The 18,879-nt window shown below is 44.1% G+C and overlaps 1 protein-coding gene across 1 annotated transcript in view; it reads right to left on the reverse strand.

Annotated features, from left to right (window-relative positions):
- Positions 1-18,879, reverse strand: part of RAD54L (RAD54 like) — a 186,171-nt gene that overhangs the window by 81,049 nt on the left and 86,243 nt on the right. Inside the window, exon 9 of the mRNA XM_085602752.1 lies at positions 10,086-10,236. Within this exon, the coding sequence (XP_085458878.1) occupies positions 10,086-10,236 (151 nt within the window). The remainder of the gene's footprint in view (positions 1-10,085; positions 10,237-18,879) is intronic.

Here is an 18,879-nt window from a genome sequence, read left to right on the forward strand (position 1 = left end):
ACCAAACATGCTGGTGAGTCGGTTTTATATTTCTTGTAATTCCTGGGAAGGACTGCAGTGACCATAGCTAGCGTTTTTATTTTTATACCTTCTTCCAACATAAAATGAATCAGAGGGACTCCCAGAGAAAGCAGTCAGTCTGCTTGACCGCCATTGGAAGTTGAAATCTCGTAGCTGCCCTCTCCATTAAACTGTGAAAACCACCTATATCCTCCGATGGTAAATCTGCTGGTTGAGGAGCGAGGGAGGTGAAACAAAGAGGAATTGTGTGGGAATAAGATAGTCATCCTACTTGTTGACAGCTGAACGGGTGTTCTGAGGTTCGCCTTCCTCCCTGTCATCATCGGAGAAAGATGGATCCTGTCTTGGTGTCATGGCAATGTTTGAAGCCGGCATCATTCGGCGCATGGAGAAGGCATTGGAAGTGGAGATGCCGGAGCTGGAGGTGGCCGAGGAGGCAGGGGTGTTGCTTCTGCATGTGAACGAAAACATCTATGGTAGTTGGGCAACATTGCTTGTAAGTCTGGTACTAAGGCCACCGGAAGCTGGACCATGGGTAGGAGCCATATATTGTAGAGAGTTGCCACTGTAGCGCTGATGATTAAATTCTAGCTCATAATATGCCGATCCATCTATTTTAAAAGAGGGGAACCAGGAGTGTTCTAGGTCCAGCATACGTGCTCCTTATCGCATTTAGAATGTGCAGAAAAGGTATGCAGTTTTCAGTGAATGCTAGTGTCAAAGGGCTGAGTAGGACGATTCAAGAGAGAGGAATATGCTCAAATAGGAGCTAGGGCCCTCATGCTTCATCATTGAGCTAGCTCCACACAGGATGAGGTGCTGCAATGCTCGACTGGCATCCACAAGGGTGCACTATGCAGGAGATCTTTTTAGAACAGCTCTTTGATTAAGTAAAGGTGTGTAGGCTAACAATATGGTGTAGATTAGTAAGACAAGTGTGGAAAAAGTGTATTAAAATAGGTGAAATGATACTCAAAAATGATACATTTAATTAAGGTGTTCACTAGCCTAGTTAAAATGATGGGCGCTATGATAGGATGTAATGGTCCTAGATAGCTTTGTGGAATATTAGTTTACTTGCGGTACATGTTTCTCGCCTTGTTTTAGTCAGAAATGATCAAGTGGTGAGTCTTTAGGACCTAAAAACGATCGTAATCTACACAATGCCTGGTTTCTCTAGGGGTGAATACTTAAAAAGAGATAACCAGTCACTCAACCAATAATGTGGTAAATCTAGTACCTTAAATTCAATGAAAACATCTCAATTAGGGTAATGATTCGGTCCTTGCATGTGAGAGCAGAGAGAACGCTAGTTAGCGTCACGGATGCCGAACAGCGTCTACTGCGAGACCTCCCCCGGCTCTGCATCCTCCGAGAACCCAATTTGGGATGGTTATCATCAAGAATGTCAACGCTGCCAAATCCGGTGTGAGGAGCAGAGCTGAAGGACTTTTCGATTTGAACAGTAGCGTTGTCGACGAAGAGTTCATCGACGGTGGTGGCAGTAGTGAAATTGTTGCCGACGGTAAGACTATGGTTATCGACGACAAGGTGGTCGTCTTCGACGAGGTGGTTGTAGTCAATGGTGTCACACTCATCGTCAGTGCAGCTGCCAATGGGGCAGTCATAGTGGTCGGTGAGCCTCTTAGCGACAAGAGAGTCGGCGATGGAGGAGAAGTGACCGTCGTCAGTGATTTTTGACGTGTAGGCGTCTACGATGGTTTCAACGGCGTTGCAGTCATTGATGAGGACATTATGGTGAGCTGGATCTTTATTAATGAAGAGTTTGAGAAAGGTTTTGCAGGTTTTAAGACCAAAACAGATGATGGAGTTGGAGTGGCAGATTTTAGCTCAGAAGGATATAAACGCTTTCCTTGTTGTGAGGAGCTTTTGGAAGACTCGTTGTGTGTCTTTTTAAAAGCTTTTTTATGACCTTCTGGTGACCCTTGCCACCTTTTCCTCTTCTTTGATTTTTCATGAGAGGTGTGAGAGCTCACACTATCTTCCTCCTCAGAGAGAACATTAGTCTTCGTTTTAAGTCTCTGCAGCCATATAAACAACCTCTCCTCTCTATCCTCAGAGGTTTTGGTGGAAAAGGTTCTACAAATTTTGCAGTCCTTCACCTTATGGTGCAGATAGAACCAATAAATACTAACTTTATGAGGATCCTCAGCATGGAGCCTCTTCTCACCACAAAAGGCACATGATCTGAAGAGTCCGTTTTTTGTGAAGATTCAGACATGGTATCAGCAGAGAGGTTGGATGTACCAAAGTTGAAGAGAAAACTGAAGAAACTGAGCAGAGCTCAGGGAGAATCTCTCTCACAACTAAACGGAGATGGCCTGGTTCAACCTGTAGCCTTGATTAGTAGAAGGTTACTTCTCGGGGAACAAAAGTGGAGCGCAATAGAAAAGGAAGCATTTGCTGATGTCTGGGCTCTGAAGAACCTGAGACCCTACTTGTTTGGGACTCACTTCCTGGCTCAGGCAGGACACAGGCCCTTCAGATGGTTAATGAAGATGAGACTTGAAAACCCTAAACTACTGAGGTGGTCCACATCCGTACAGGGAATGGACTTTACAGTAGAACACCGTCCTTGAGTAGAACACACCAGAGCGGATGGTATGTCCAGGTTCTTCTACCTCAGTGAAGAAACCTCCCAAAGGGTCGGGTAGCTCTCCCCGCGTTTGGGGGAGAGGGGGGTACAAGTGTTAGAACTGGTATCTTTTTGGTGTGGTTTCCCCTCACTTTTTGCTCTCTGATCTTCTGTTTTTGCTGGCTTTAGTACTAGAGCAATATTGCTGCTGACCAGTGCTGTTATCAAAATGTGATGACAATTGGTTTATCCATGATTGGTATATTTGGTTCACTTTTAAGTCCCTAGTAAATTGGTAAACCATATAGCCAAGGCCTGTAAACCAAATGCTACTAGTAGGCTTGTAGCACTGATTGTGCCACCCACAGAAGTAACCCTTCAATCCGGAATCAGGTCTGCCACTGCAGGGATTGTGGGTGCAGTTTACTGCCACCTTGACATGGCATTTCCAACTACTTGCCATTTATTACATATTACATATCAGTCACCCCTAAGATAGGCCCAAGGTAGACCTAAGGTGGGGGGTTGCTGTGTACATAAAATGTAGGACATGTACCTTTTTTTTTTACATGCTATGGTAGTGCCAACCACCCAAGTTCATTTTCACTACTGTGAGGCCTGCTCCTCTCAATGGTTAACACTGTGAATTTCTTAAATACCATTTTCAAGTGTAATTCCGGATTGCAGAGGAGTAGCTGCTTTGTTTCATATAGCATTGGATTGGTAATAACAAATCCTTTTTAGTGGTAAAGTTGGATCTGGTATTACTAATCTAGAAATGCCACTTTTAGAAAGTGGACATTTCTCTGCTCTTAGCTCTCGTGTGCCTTCCAGCCTGTCTCCAATACACATCTGGTGAGGGGTGACAGCTACACTTTGTGAATTCCCTCTAGACAGCCACAAGTACATGACACTCAACTGAATCTGCATACTGATGGGTCTTCCTCGGCAAGAGGGAGGGGAGGAGCGGACATAAACCGAATAGGTAGTGGTCTGACCTCACACAAACACTGATATACCCCCACAGATAGGCTAGCAGACAGAGCTGGGCTGGAAGGAGGCTTGTGAACCACAAAGGCTTTGCTGTCCCCTCCACTTCAAGGACACATTTGGGTACAAGTATTTGGTCTATGACCCTCACTCACTAGTTCACTTTTGGGGTCCTAAGGAGACTCTGCCAAAAAGAAGCTGTGCTACAGGAGGGGCTACCACTTTGCTACCTGGTCTGCTGTGTTGGCCTGCTGCCTCTGACCTGGGCGGTGAGAAGGACTGGACCTGTTCTCTACAACCTTTGGAAACCCAAGTAACTCCAAGGGCATGCTGGCTTGCCCCCTTTTCAGACAATCTCAGGGTCATGAAATATTTAATTCGCACAAATGACCGCTGCTAGGCTCTGCTAATCAGAGTCTGGCTCAGCCTGACTTGCCCTCAAACAGTCCCAGGCCTTTGCATCAGTGTGGTGCACTGATCAAGAACCGATGTGCTTGCATGCTCGAGCACAGACCGTCGTACTTGTCAATTTCGCCGAAGCTGCAGCGCCCAAAGGCAGTAAAGCACGACCCTGCGCATTCTGTAAGTGTCAAGGAAAGACGGGTGCCTGCCCTCCGTGACTCAAATCACCATATCGTATCCAGCTAGGGTAGATCCCAGCAACATGGGTACCAACCCAGAGGTCGACGGCACCACTGCAACCTCCCACCTGAGAAATGCAATGTGCACTTTGGAACTTAAGACATGCCTGCCGTCCACCAGAGCGCTCGCGGGCGGCACTAAACGCAGCGAGTAGATCAGTCTCCCGCAAACTTGACATTGCATTTTAACTAATAACTTTGGAAGCATTGCTTCGCGCTAACCATGGGGAGAAAGTCTGTTCCTGATCCATGGCATGGATCGCCGTCATTTCCCCGCGTAACCGCAAAGAAACTACTGAAAACACAAGGGCCCTTTCAGCATTCTACATTCTTGAAGTATTCGTAACTTGAGATGCTTTAATTAGATGCTTATCGTTTTTATCTTGCTTAGAAGAGTAAAAGAGATACTATTTTCATACCTCACTGTGGAGTCTTTTTTGTGGTGTATTCGCTGTGTTACTGTATCTACGTATGCACAACTGCTTTACAAATTGCCTCTTATGTTAAGCCTGACTGCTCTGTGCCAAGCTACCAGAGGGTGAGCATGGGCCGATTTAAGTGTGTGACTGACTTACCCGGACTAGAATTGCGGTCCCTACTTGGACATGGCGCATACCTCTGCCAACTAGAGACCTGAAAAGTACCAAAACCATAATAAAGTCAAATCACATCACAATTAAAATCTCAAACAAATTTAGAAAAGTAGAGTACTTTTTGACCCGGTCAGAAGTTTTATTTCTAGTCTCTGAACTAGAAGTCAAAAATCCTCAGTAGGGCAAGGTAGCAGCCTGTGGCTTAAGAGGGCTCCATGTTGTTGCACAGCGGCTGGACGAGGTCTTGAGGTGGGATACCTTCTCTGCAAGGTCCTGCTCAATCGCATTTGATTCTGCAGAAATGCTCGGAGTGGGAGCAACGTGAATATCTGGCCCAATAGCAATGCACCTTTGTCAGATGAAATTGACTGATTGGTTCCGGTCTTCTGGAGGTCTTTGGAGCGATAAAGTATCTAGGTATCAGGTTTCACGATTTGTTAGGAGGAGTACACATTCACAGGAGTCTAGCATGGCCTTGGGGCAGCATTTGGGGGTCAAAACTCACTCCAGCAGAGGCAAGTGGCAGGGTCCAAGGCTGGTCCAGTTAGAACTGGTGAATAGGGCAGTTACTGAAAAAAGACTCTTGTAGCTTGTTGTGGCTATGTAGCATAAACAGGACATCATCCTTATGACCCTTGGAGTCCACATCCTTGTCTTGGGTACAAGAGGGAGAAAAAGGCAGGTCATCAGAACTCTTTTCAGGTCCAGTGCTCTTCTGTTGTTCCATAGGTCTAGAAATTATTCTGAGGAGGGTACCGTGGATACATCATTTGTGCCTGGCATAGACCTGTGGGTGTGGGAAACACTTGGCATCTTCTTACACAAATCCAGGCAAACTATCCTTCACTGTGTGCATGAGCTCGGAAAGACTAATGTTTTGCAAAGGTGTGCAACAAACAGCATGTGGCCACCCAGCTGATCTACTTCAGGGTGCTGCTGATGAGATCTGTGGAAGCTGTCATGCCCCTTCTGGGGTGTGAATGACTGCTAAGGCGTAACAGAACTTGATACAAAAGATGAGCCAATCTGATATTGTATGTTCGGTGACCGCCTTGCATTTCTTGACTTCTGCAAAGCGGATATAGAGCACATTGTCCACTCTGTATTTTCTAGTGCAGTCTGCCAAGTATATGTACTCTTACAGTCGTTGCTGGGGAAGAGTCACAGCGATGAAAAACGACCATCTGTAAGAAGGAAGCACAAGTGCAAAGTACCAGCTTGTCGGAACATAAAACATTGAAAGTGGCCAGACCTAAAGTCAATAGTTCTAATGATGAACCTGTAAGAAAGGTTAAAGGCACATTTAAATCCCATTGCAAAACATTATAAAACATGAGAGAAAACGAGTAGAACAGGCCTTTTAGTAGACTTACTGTTACTGGTGACCTACGAATCTAGGCATTTAATCGGCCTCACTCAATCACCATAAGTGCACTGAAGCATCTGAGAATTTTGATAGGGAGAAAGAGTTGGAGGGCAATCAGAATCAGTTATGCTCGATTCTTCTCCTAGACCCTTCCTAAGAAGTTGGTTTGGTGGGAAAGTGTAAAGCAGAAGCCAGCACCAAGGGTACCATTTGGAGACGTTATGGTGCAAAACTGAGAACACTTCTAATTCAGGGGCGTAATAAGTAGGTTTAGATTAACAAGCCGATCTGAAGATCTTCTCTGTCACTTTGGAATTAAGCTCCCACTCTTGGTCCTCCAGTGAGAGGGGAGTCAGTGCATTCACCTGTACCTTGAGGGTGCCCACAAATTGTTCTGCTACTAGGAACATACCCTGCTACAGAACCTACCACGACAGGCATAACACTCCTAACATGGGGTACAGGACACAAACCTCCCGGTCTCTTGATGTAATGGACGTTGGTTACAAGCCTTACACAACTGGAATGGTGCTGCTGAGACTGAAGGAAGACATGTCTTCAGTACAAGGCTATCTGTCTGTGACTACAGCACATTCATGTGCAGCTATTATTCTCTTGCAGACAAAAGGCCTTGAGCGGTCATCTCGCCCAGATGAGCACCAAGAAAGTGTCCCTAACAAGAGGGGCCTAGAACTGCAGAGGACTGAAGGGATGACACACTGACAGATTGAAGGGACACCTCCACCAATGGAGCAAACACCTACTCATGCAGAGCAGAAAGAACAGTCAAAGATGTACTCTACCAAGAGGCTACTTTGATACTGGAGCCACTGCCATCTCAGGCACCAATGAAGTGCCTTAATATGCGATCTGATGTAAAGCACCAAGTGGCTGCACAAGGCCTTCAGACCCACCAGGCAGAAGACTTACAGAACGGAGATGGGAGTTTGATGCAGATATTAAGGAAATGATTCTGAAGGTTTTGGATCCACTGAGGAAGAGGAAATGCATTCAAGCAGGAATGGTCAGCCTCTGAGTCAGGGGCAAAGTGGGACTTTTGGGCATGGATACAAAAACTAAAGTTGAGCAGAAGGGTATTTGTAGATGTTTCATGACTAGCGCAAGACACCCCTTTTTCACCAGGTGAATCTGAAGAATGCCTGTGAAAATGGAAGATAGGTAGATGAAGATCCATGGACAAAAACAGAGGGGGCTGGCAGGGATCGGGGGTGGTGGGGCGAGGGGGAAAAAAAAACCTAAAAAAAAAACCCTACACCTCTTCGGTCGGCCGTGTATCTCCTTCGCTTTCCTTCCGACAAGGTATGGAAGCAGAAAGCACACAGGCTCCCCTAAGCCAATCACAACGCTGCGTTGTGATTGGTCCGAGCGCCATGTTTTGGCGCTCAGACGGGGACTATGAACCTGTGCATGTTCCCCACAACCTGTGCATTACAGCCAGGTGGGGAACATGCAAAGTGCGCATGACTGTTTGACCGGCTCAAGATGGCCGGCCAAACCTTCATGTCCATTTAGAGTGTGCCCAACACTCCTCCCCCTGTGACCCCAGTCCGCCCCGCCATAACCTGGCCCAGATGCTAAAAAATAAAATGATAATAACAAAGTTATTATCATTTTATTTTCCCTTTTTTCACTGTTCTGAGCAGTGGGACAACCCTACTCCGCCTTCGCCCCTGGACAAAAATCAATCCCTGCATTGAAGGCTAGTAGAATCTGGTTCAAAGACTGCATTTTGTATTTGTTCAGTCCAATAAAAAGATTTAAGAGCCGTTGATCACAATGGTCCTAGTAGCCTGTCCTTCTTGAGACCCAAAATGTAAAGGAAATAAAATACTGCAACCCTCTCCAAGGGCACCACTACCTTGGCCCCTTTGCTCAAAAGCATAAGAACATCCATTTGCATGTTTGAGGCTTATGTCTGAGAGAGGGCAGTCTGGTGGGGAGGACATGAGGGGGAGAGAATTTAACTTGCAAACAAGCTGGAGGACCCAGCGATCAGCCATGAGCGTTTCCCAAATGGTGGTAAATTGTGCACCCTTCTCCCAACCGAAGCTGGTGGTAAGATTCGAAGATTTTGAGAATGAAGATTCAGCAGAAATTGAAGGCCAGAGAGGCTGATGCTGGCATTCTGGAAGTCCACCGCTTTCCTGAAAACAGCGATTAAGCGGTTGCTGTGAGGGTTGTCCTTGTAGAGACCCCGAGAGTATGCCATGGCGTGTCCAGTCCTCAAGCATTCCAGAAAGGAGTCTCCCTTCTCCCCACCGCTGAGGGCAACTGCGAGATTTCAATGAAGATGTTAGACTTAATTTCAGCAGCTGGCAAGGGAAATTCAAGTGCTTCAACTGCTTTCCATCCCACAGAGGAAACTTAAAAGACTTCTTCTGCAGGATGGCCTGAAGGGCCTGGTTGCATGTCAAGGCAACTTACATTTTGTAGGTCTACGTAAACACCAGCATCTGTAATATAAAGAGGGTTTCAGTCCTTCACTAGAGCAAATCTCTGAGCACCTGGGAGGTCCTGAGACAGGTCTGTCATTCAAGCAGGCACAAGCCTTTTCTTTCACCACTAAAATAATGTCTGCCGTCTTCAAAGGTAGAAGCGTTACAAATAACAGATGCAAAGGTGGCAGCAATGATAGCGTCATATGAAGTGTTGAAGGTGCAAGGGCTGGAGCCTGGTAGATAGAAGTTCTTCTGGTGAGGAGCCAAGGCCAGACCCTGTGGAGATTTGGAAGGCACCAGGGCGAGGACCAGAGGCAATCGGGACATGCGGACAATATGACCTAGTGAAAGGCCTCAACCTGGAAAGGATTGAGTTGGGAACTCTGCCTGCACCTTCACCAGAATCAGCTCCGACGATGAGGAAGAAATCGTAGTGAGGGAATGGAGCAAATGTATCTCTGAATGGTCCTGGGATTAAGAGGACTTCTCTCAACGTTGGTGTTTTTTTGTGTGGTTTTGGCAGGCTCATCCTTTGAGGGAATAGCTTCCTTACATGAATGGGAGAGGGGGAGGGGGGGGGGGGGGGGGGGGAGACAGAAACCATTTCTGACAAATCCTGCATGCCCTTGCCAAGAATAGTTTGGTCTCCCTCACCCTGACAGCCTTTGAGTGCACTGAAGAGCAACAGTTGCAGACCTCTAAACAAGATGTCATGTAGATCTGATAAGGCCATCTTTTAGTGACATTGTCAATAGAGTGTGCACCCCAAGACCTTAGGATGTGACATCTGACTTAGCTCTGCTGGATTCGCTGTGGATTTTTGCCATTATATAGCAAAGAAGAAATTTAGAACCACATCAACGAGGCATGGAAAAACAGGAACTGATGCCAGATGGCACCAATTTAGCCGGATGCCATCAGACCTGAGGAAGCTGGAGAGGTGTGGCACCACCTGGTTGAGCTAGAGAGCCATAACTGGAAGGGGTGGGGAAGTTTCCAGATCCAGCCTGGCACCTGGAGGACATTTATAAAGTGATGAATCTGCTGGAAAATGTACATCAGAATAGTTTGTGCAGTACAGCTAAATTGAAGGGAAATCCTAAGCCTTTACCATTTAAGGTCTCAGTAAGAGAGAGAAAAATCAAAAAGAGCTGGTATTTTTCCCTTTGCAATATAAACTTAAAGGAGCAAATACGGGAAGAAATCATTAATTTAAGGGCTACTCCCTAGACAATTTTTAAACTAAACCGAGGCATAGTTGTAATCTTAAAAAGAATATAAAAGACTACACAAATTCTTATTCTAGTACCAGCTCCTGGCCCATCCAGAATCTCCATAAACAGAGAAATGGCTGGTATTTTTCTTTATAGAAGGTATGTTTCAAACCATTCACGTTGCATTACATGCGATTTCACTTACCAAGAATGCCTGCATTGACAAAGTGCACAAGACTAAAATACTCAAGAAGATCATTCTGAATAGGTGTCCCCGAAATGAGCACACGGCGAGTGGTTTTCAAGCAGTTAAGGGCTTGGTATGTCTGATTTTCAGAGTTCTTCAGCCGATGTCCCTGGACAAAAACAGAAAGGCACAATGAGCAGAAATAGATTCATCACAATTAATTCAGCAGCAAAATGTACAAGGTACATGAACATTTCCCTCAGCTTGCATATAAAAACTGAGGGTTGATTATAAACTTGGTCCAAGGCATGTCCATGGTCACAGCAATGGTGGTCTGTTCACAAGTGAGAGCTATCCAAGTAACCAACAAGAATCCTAAAAGGTCACCTCGGGCCTGAATAGTGGTTGTACACCCAAGTGCAAAAAACATCGTTTGAGAAGCCAAAATTAGTTTCCTCATTCACTTAATCAAGAAAAGTGCGATATACTCAGAGAAATTCTGCCATTTAGTGGCACTCTCAATATAAGCAAATCCACTATTAGGGCAATGCTTGGGTGCATTACAAGATGGTTTTCCCTGTGTAGGTTTATTAATTCCTAAAAAGGTAGCAATTTGCTCCGAACATAGAAGTAATGTTATAATTTACTTGTATTGTGCTCGTACATAGATGATGCTTCTTGCTGCTTTAGGAAGATACAACTATAAACCCCAACTGCGACTAGAGATAAATGTTGAAAGATACCCAATTACTAAAAAGTCTGGTTTCCATCTAGTGTCAAAAATAGGTTAGATGTTTCTGCCCGCAAACTCGAGGGCGAAGAGTTCTACAGCTTTGCGGCTGCTGTAGAAGAATCATTTGCAATGCAACAGGACTCGCATTTACGCGAGACCTATTGCATTGCGAATGGGAGTGCGGGAGGGGGCGAGAAGGCACGAATGGGAGTGTGGGGGCAAGAAGGCACGAACTGCGAGTGGGGGGGGGAGGCGGTGAGAAGGCACGGGAAGAAAATAGTACTCGAAGTAAAGGGGCCAGTAGCCATGGAAGGATACAAATGACGACATGGCCGTCATAAGGAGGGACTAACAGGCCTACAAACCAATCAGAAGGCAGCATTTAGCAAAGGTCAAAGACACAAGCCAATAAAAAAGATGGGCCGGGGAGTGGGCGTGGCTTCTCGTCCATACTCTACCAACACAGATCAACCCTAGAGCAGCGCTTGCGCAGTGGCTCAGGGATCGACCTAAAAAGCACTCTCCATCAGAGACTGTTCTGGTCCTAGTGGTGGCAAACAAGAATTGGTTTGCTGACTTTTCTGGCAGTCTTTGTAAGCACTTGTACCTCAACATTCTGAACAAGTTGCAGTTGACATATGCTTTTGTCTGGAGCTCCAGGTGGATTGAATTAACAGAGTCAAGACATGATTGAATGATAACGGTTGCTACTGGTGCATGCAAAGAGTTATAAATGAAGATAATCTTTTTCAGAAGACAAATGTGGGTGAAACAAGTATGGGCCATATTCATTGATTGGGCCAGGGAGCTGTCCAAAAGAGCTCCTAAACCCTGCACAGTTGTTGAAGGGTCTGGGGGCCAACCCAATTTACTTGGCCAAAAAGATATATTCCTGTAAGCTACATTTGGAATGTCTATATTAGTCGATCATGCCACTGTGACGACTGCCATGTGCACACCAATAAAGTAGCATGTAAGACTGTTAACTTACCCTTGTTTGCTTCAATCACCCAACCCTTTAAACATCAATCTATACTTCATTATTAAGGTTGTTTAATCTTTATTGTCTGTTCGCGTATTGCTCTTCTGGTATGGTTATTTTAAATATAGATATTATCTGCTCACGACTTTCACCACCTAATATGGCTATGTTACATATGGTCAGAAGAGCGCATGTTTTTTTTTTTACAAGTTAATGTATTCTCTGCGGTCTTGGGTCTCATGACTTGGGTTACTGTGTTCAACAAATTTTACCACTGCTAATGGTACCACATTACTACATCCTTGGGATTTCAAAGGGCCTTTGTATCTTTCTTTCTAATGTGCAGGATGGGGAGGCTTATTGGTGTTCTTTTGTTTCTCTTCTTTGATTGTTGGTATCTCCCCTCCCCATCATGCCCTGGCACCCCCCATTGTTGGTTATCGTGCCCCTGTACAGAGAGGCACAGGTGTCATCCAGGCTTATGAGGCACCAACATAGCACCAGGTCTCATCTACCAAACTTACCTTTGGCCTCATGAGTACAATTAAAGTAGTATCCCTTAACTCAAAAAACCTGAATCACCAGGCAAAAAGAAGGAAAATTTGTGAATAGTGTGTAGTAAATTAAAAATTGACTTTGTATTCTTACAGGAAACAAAAATCACATATTGAGAGGTGCAGTCTATGAGATCAGGTTCGGTAGAGGACATCCCACTGTTCAGAAGCGGCGGCAAAAAAAAAATGGGGTTTTCACTCTGCTTTCTAAATGCTCAGGCCTATCAATATTCACCACTAAGCAAGATGATGAGTATAGATGGCTCCTAACTAGACACAAAAAATGGAGAAAATCTTTAGGTTTTAAATTAATGGATAAACCCCTGTTGGGACTCCCTAAGTTCAGAATTAGTTCTCCTTCTACAAAATGCTTCCATTATCTGTGGGGGAGAATTTAATATCCTCATGGATCCAATCCTAGACAGATACTCATCTTCCAAATTCAGACCACCACAAGCACATAGGGACTTACAGAATATTTGTCAAAGCCACAAGCTCCATGATGGTTTTGAGGCCCTTTAATCCGGCTGTACACAACTTCACATTTCAATCCACGCCACATTTGAGCTATTCACGCATACACTATTTATTGGGCGATATCACCATTCTCCAATTGTTCAGTGATGCTGCAATTTAACCCACAGTTATATATGACCATTCTGCGATATCCACAACTATCCACATTACCCAGGGCCTTGAGAAAAATAATGCTTAGCATTTTAATACAGAACTGTTAGAGGAAAATTTGGAAGTCAAGATTATCACAAGGGAATTAAAATTATTCACTCAAGAAAATTCATTTTGTTTCTTGCCATTCCACCTTATTGGATACCTTAAAAGGTTTCACCAGAGAACTAGCAACTATCAAAATTGCTAGGAAAAATAAATTGTTAAGAGCTCTCTTGACTCAATGTTGAAACTGAAGGAACGGAATTAAAATAGAGACAACCAAAGACTCTATACTGTTTGATATACACTTGAAATATGAAGATAATAAAATAGTTAGTAATTAAGCTCATTTAGGGGTCAATATGCAGAAAGCTAAAAAAGAATTTATCTCAATAAACACGGTGAAGCACTAGCAGCCTACTTCAAATTTAAAAGAAACAAATCACTGATTACCAACATCAAAGGCATGGACAGAATCACTAAAGTTAAAACTAAAGAAATACCTAACATATTTAAAAACTTCTATGCTTCACTATACAAACCAACCACCCTAACTGCTAAATAAGTGCGTTGACAATTTCTAGATGATAAATTACACCCCATCTGAGCATCTGACTTAGATACAACTACTCTCAACAAACCGATTATGAAAAAAAGTTGACATGCTAATAAGTCAATTTCCAGTGGCAAGGCCCCTGACTCTTATGGACTTCTAATCGGCTTCTATAAAATCGTATTGCCTACAATTTTCTCTCCACTTCAAGCCTTTCACTACTATGTCCACTCATATAAGGTTTCTGGTACAGCTGCGGAGGAGATGAAAGGCAAAATCCAGACAGATGGTAAATACGTACGGACACGAAAAACTACAGACCGTTCACTTTAATTACTTTACTTTAAAATGCTTTGAAACAAATATCATGTTGGTACATAGATCTCAATCAGGCTTCTTAAGAGGTACATTGGTAAAAGACAACCAGGTGTTGTATTTTGTCATATAATCAAAAAAGCCCGCCTTATTGCGTCCCCTGCAGTTGCCATAGATCTAGATGTAGAAAAAGCTTTTGATAAGGTGACCTGGTCTTTCCTAGAAGCAGTTCTATACCATTATAGTTTTGGCTTTCAATTAACAAAAATGGTTATGGCTGTCTACAGCCAAAGCGAGAATCAATTGCTTTTTATTAGATGCCTTCCGACTTCAACAGGCTGTCCTCTTTCTCTTTTTTTGTTTCTGTCAGGTATTGCTCCTCCCCTGAAGCTACTAAATGATTCCACTGATATCCAGGGATTCTGTTTTGATGTGGTTCAGCTTAAAACTGCAGCAAATGCCAAAGACAATTTCTTGTTTTCTGAAAATGCTGATTCCACCATTCCTACGATGTTAGGAATCATACATTGCTTCTCCGAGGTTTCACCATACAGTCTGAACAGAGAAAGACAGAAGTCCTTCCTTTAAATGTGAGTTGTCTCCCCCTTATGCCTAGGTAGTCAGGAACCTACTGCCAGTCTCATCCTATTACATACCTTGGCATATGGTTTTCGAGTGACTATCTCCTTGCGCGTTGAATGAAAATAAAAAGCACTGGAAAAAAATCTTGTTGGACGCCTTCTCCTCTATACATATTTTGTGGTGGGGCTCAGTTGAAAGTCTGCAAATGATGATCACTCCTTTGATCAATTTTATTTCTAGCATGCTGCTGGTATTATTATCTAACTGTGTCTTCACCTCACTGGAAAAATAACACCCTCATTCATATGGGTCAACAAAAAAAGTCAACTTTTCCTACAAAAAAATTGAGTTTACACTTCAGTGCCGGAGGATGTAAATTCCCTAACTGGTTTAACTACCAAACTGCATTCCTGGCCACTCAAGGAGCACATTGGTCTATTTAGAACCCAGTTTCGCAACCCCTCTGGCTTTATATTTAGGGTTACACTTCTTCTCCCCTGTAGAAAAACGTTTTTGACATGGTCACCCCCACTTTTTGCCTGGTATCAGATGCAATATTGACAGAAGTGTAATGGGTTCCTGCTATCCAGGTCCCCAGTGCCAGATCTCTTTCCCTAAAACTATACAACTGTTCCCCCAATTGGAAATACCTTTAGCACCCCTTGTAAGTCCCTAGTAAATGCTATCCCTGGTACCTAGGGCAGAGAGGCTAATAGAGGGTCCCCAAGGCCTGCAGCATGCATTATGCCACCCTAAGGGACCCCCTCAGCACCAACATGCAAACTGCCATTGCAGGCTGTATGCCCTGGTGCAGAGAAAAGTGTAGACACGACATGGCACACATTCTGTGTGCCATGCCTGCAGACCCTGCATGCAGTATAGGTAAGTCAGCCCTACAGCAGGCCTTACAGCCCTAAGGCAGGGTGCACTATGCTACATGTGTGGATATATTTGATTGAGCAGTTTTGCCCTGTGAATCGATTGTTAGATATTACAAGTGGACATTGAGTGCATGTGCTGGACACCGGTATCAACGAATTCCCCAGCTAAATGATGGCTTAACTGAAACTTGGTATAAACATCTCGTATTAAATCCCACACTGCTTTCAGTGATGGATTTATTAACACATGCACCCGACGGCATCTTAGATGTGCCCCCTGAAAACCTACTGACTACTAGTGCTCTGGCTGACTGGTGTAGACCAGCCTGCCACCACAGACAGGTTTTTGACCCCCCTCTGCAAGTGAGAGCCCGTGCACTCTGAGGGAAATAACAATGTCTGCTTCGGCCGGAGGTGTTGTCACCTTCTCCAAGCAGGATGGCTAAGTGATCAGCATATCAAGGCAGGAGGCTTCAGAGGCTTCCGATGCTTTAGATACGCGACCCAAAACTTCCCCAGACAGGGGAATGCCACCCACCTGCTCCAGGCCTATTTAACATCAGGACAGGCGGGGAAATTAGCTAGTCAGGTGGCGTGCTCCCCTTTCAGGCCAGTACCACTCCTAAGGTGGGCTATCTGATGTGGACATGACTTTTACAATTTCCATCATCTTAGTTTTGGCGGAACTAGGCTCTCTGGGTCAGCGTTACACCCACTTCCCAGATGAAGTGGTCATATAGATGGTGTAGTCACCCTAAAGGTAAGTAGCCCATTGGTAACTACCTCACTCCCCGTAACGCCCCTAAATTGAGTATTTAGGTGGCACCACTGACACCAGTAACTTAGATTTAATGGATCAATGAGAAAAGGACAAAGAGAAAAGCAAGAACTGAAGACTTGCTGTGGACTTTTGGCACAAAACCCTCGCTGCACAAAGTCTCGACAATGGTGATCAGCGATTCGTCCTGCAGCTGCCCATCTTCCAAGAACCCCGGGAGACTGCTAGCCCTTTGCAAATTGCCAGTAATCTCCCTTGGAGTAGAGGCGCTACTCCCCTGCAGTCCACAAGCAAAGTCCGGTTCACCGAGTTGCGCTCACCGGTCAGCCCGATGTAGCAGCCCCACAGGAAGAGACACCTGTGCTCCTGAAGGTCAGATCTATTCTTCCACCTAGTGAGAGGAGTACGGACCAACCAGAGCTGCACAGGACCAATACCCGAAGTACCGGACCTCTTGCAGCAAACAAAGATCGTGAGAGTGCAATCCGCACTCCAGCACCAAAGAGACACACTTCAAGAGTGGCCCAGCTGTCCTGATTTTGCTCCCTCAACTGCCAAAGACAGACAGCACAAGGCCCTAGGATGCACAGAGCCCAGCTGACATTTTCACTCTGCACTGAACGCCCCAGCACGGGTACCGACAAACCAACTGTGCTTTTTGTTTCCAGGACCTTTGTGATCCGAGCCCCCCCATTGGGAGCTCACTGACTTGTTCCCAAGTCCCCCTCTGCAGCCTGAAGGTGCCCCCCCCTCTTCCTACCGGCGTAGCGAGCACAGCTCCCAAACGGACCAGCACCTCTGCACCCGGATGCCCCAGGGCAGGTAATGAGTAACTGCTGGTGGTACTTTAGACCTTGGCCCCCTACTACCCTAAGTCCCAGAGTAGACCCCCAGAAACCGATCTCAAATAACTGTATGCAACAGTTGCCTTTTCTCCTATAGGGAAGCATTGCTGCATAAAGACGCATTTAAGTGAATTATTTACTTACCTATAAAAATTCATCTTTTAAAAAAGTATTTACTTGATAAAGTTCTCGCTAACAAAATATACATAAAAATACAACTTATTTTTCTTAATTAGTCTAGGATTTATTCTTTAGTGTGTGTCTCATTTATTGCCTCTGTTAGTACAACAAATGCTTAGCATTACCCTCTAATAAGCCTAACTCTTTACCCATGCTACCACAAAAGAGAACATTTGGATTATGATTTGTGCCTCTGTAAACCAAATGGGCCTTGCCTGGGCTCTTTACATAGTGCACCTCGTTTTGGTCCATTACATAAAGAGCCAGCTTCCTACATCCCCTTAAAACATCATTGGAACCCTCACAATGGCCCGCTTTAGCACATCTCACTCAAAACAAATCCTAACAGATGCAGGGAAGACACTCCTCCTTTCAGACAAAATAAATGTCTAAGCGTATTTCAAAATCAAATCTTTTATCCCCATGAAATAGTAAGAAAATAAACATTGATTCGTTAATGAATTATGATCGAAGCTGGGCCATTAAAGGTATTTCTCTAGTTTTCTTTCTTTGGCTAGAAAATAGCCTTAAAAGCACATGATATGATACAATAAATATACATATAAACATGATATTTCATAGGTCATTAAATTTACTCTAGTCAAATATTTATACTTCCCATCAGGCCCACTATCCTTTGCTACTCTCAAACAAACAAAATCTATCTAACTTGGATTCCTACATTATTAAAAAAAATATAGAATAATAAAATATTATCTAAAATAGGCCCTCTTGGTGATCTGGAAATAGGTTCTCTTCTTTTGAAAATGGTTGAATCTGGGCATACCACTTCCAAAATCTACAAATTGTTACATTTTCACATGACCAAACCAGTTTCTGCTCCAACATCCAAATGGGCTAAACACTTCAAAAATCTGAATAGAGAACCCCCGGATGATGAAATGTGGTCTACCATTTCCCTCAAAGCCCTTCAATACAAAATATTTGCCCAAAAAATATTCTACACAATCCACTTATCATACTGGACCTCAAGCAGATTGGACAAAATCAAATGAATCAACCCTGACACATGTTGGAAATTTAAAGAAAAAACAAGGGAATTTGAGCACATTTTTCAGTTGTGGATTAGTTCACTCTTACTGGATAGATATTGCAAGCTGGTTATCTGTTAGCTTTAAAAACAACAGAACATATTACACTTCCCCACAGAATTCCTTGGCCCATTAGCAGCTCCACATTCTCCAACTGTTAGTCGCGATGAATACGCTCTACAGGACCTTTTGCTAACCACAGCAGTCAAAAAGATCCTGTTGGATTTGACATCTACCAATCTTATCTCATTCCACATTTGGCGGGCATGAGTGACATACATGTGGGGCGTACACCATTAACAATCCCCACTGCAGGCGATCCATAGGTTTTCCAACAGCACTTGGCGTCAGTTAGACAAATATACCGAGGAGGCCTCTGACATTTAGGTTCCCCTGCTCCATAGGATCCGTCCTATGACACATGTTACATACCCCTCCACACTGTCAATGGTAGCTTTCTTGACAATCCATACACTCTACCCTTTCCTAATCCACATTCTTCTCCATTATCTTTGGGTAACATTAATTGTTGATGAGTCTGATAAATATTGAGCAATAACCTCATTTGGTTTGATTTCAATAATGCAGATTATTTGGTTTTATTTTAATTTTTTTTGCTGTTAATTTGCAATTATATAAAAGCTCAATAAGACTCACTAGAAAAACAAAAAGATATGACGGTCAATAA

The sequence above is a fragment of the Triturus cristatus genome, chromosome 4_2 (assembly GCF_964204655.1).
Source record: "Triturus cristatus chromosome 4_2, aTriCri1.1, whole genome shotgun sequence".
Taxonomy (NCBI): Eukaryota; Metazoa; Chordata; class Amphibia; order Caudata; family Salamandridae; genus Triturus; species Triturus cristatus.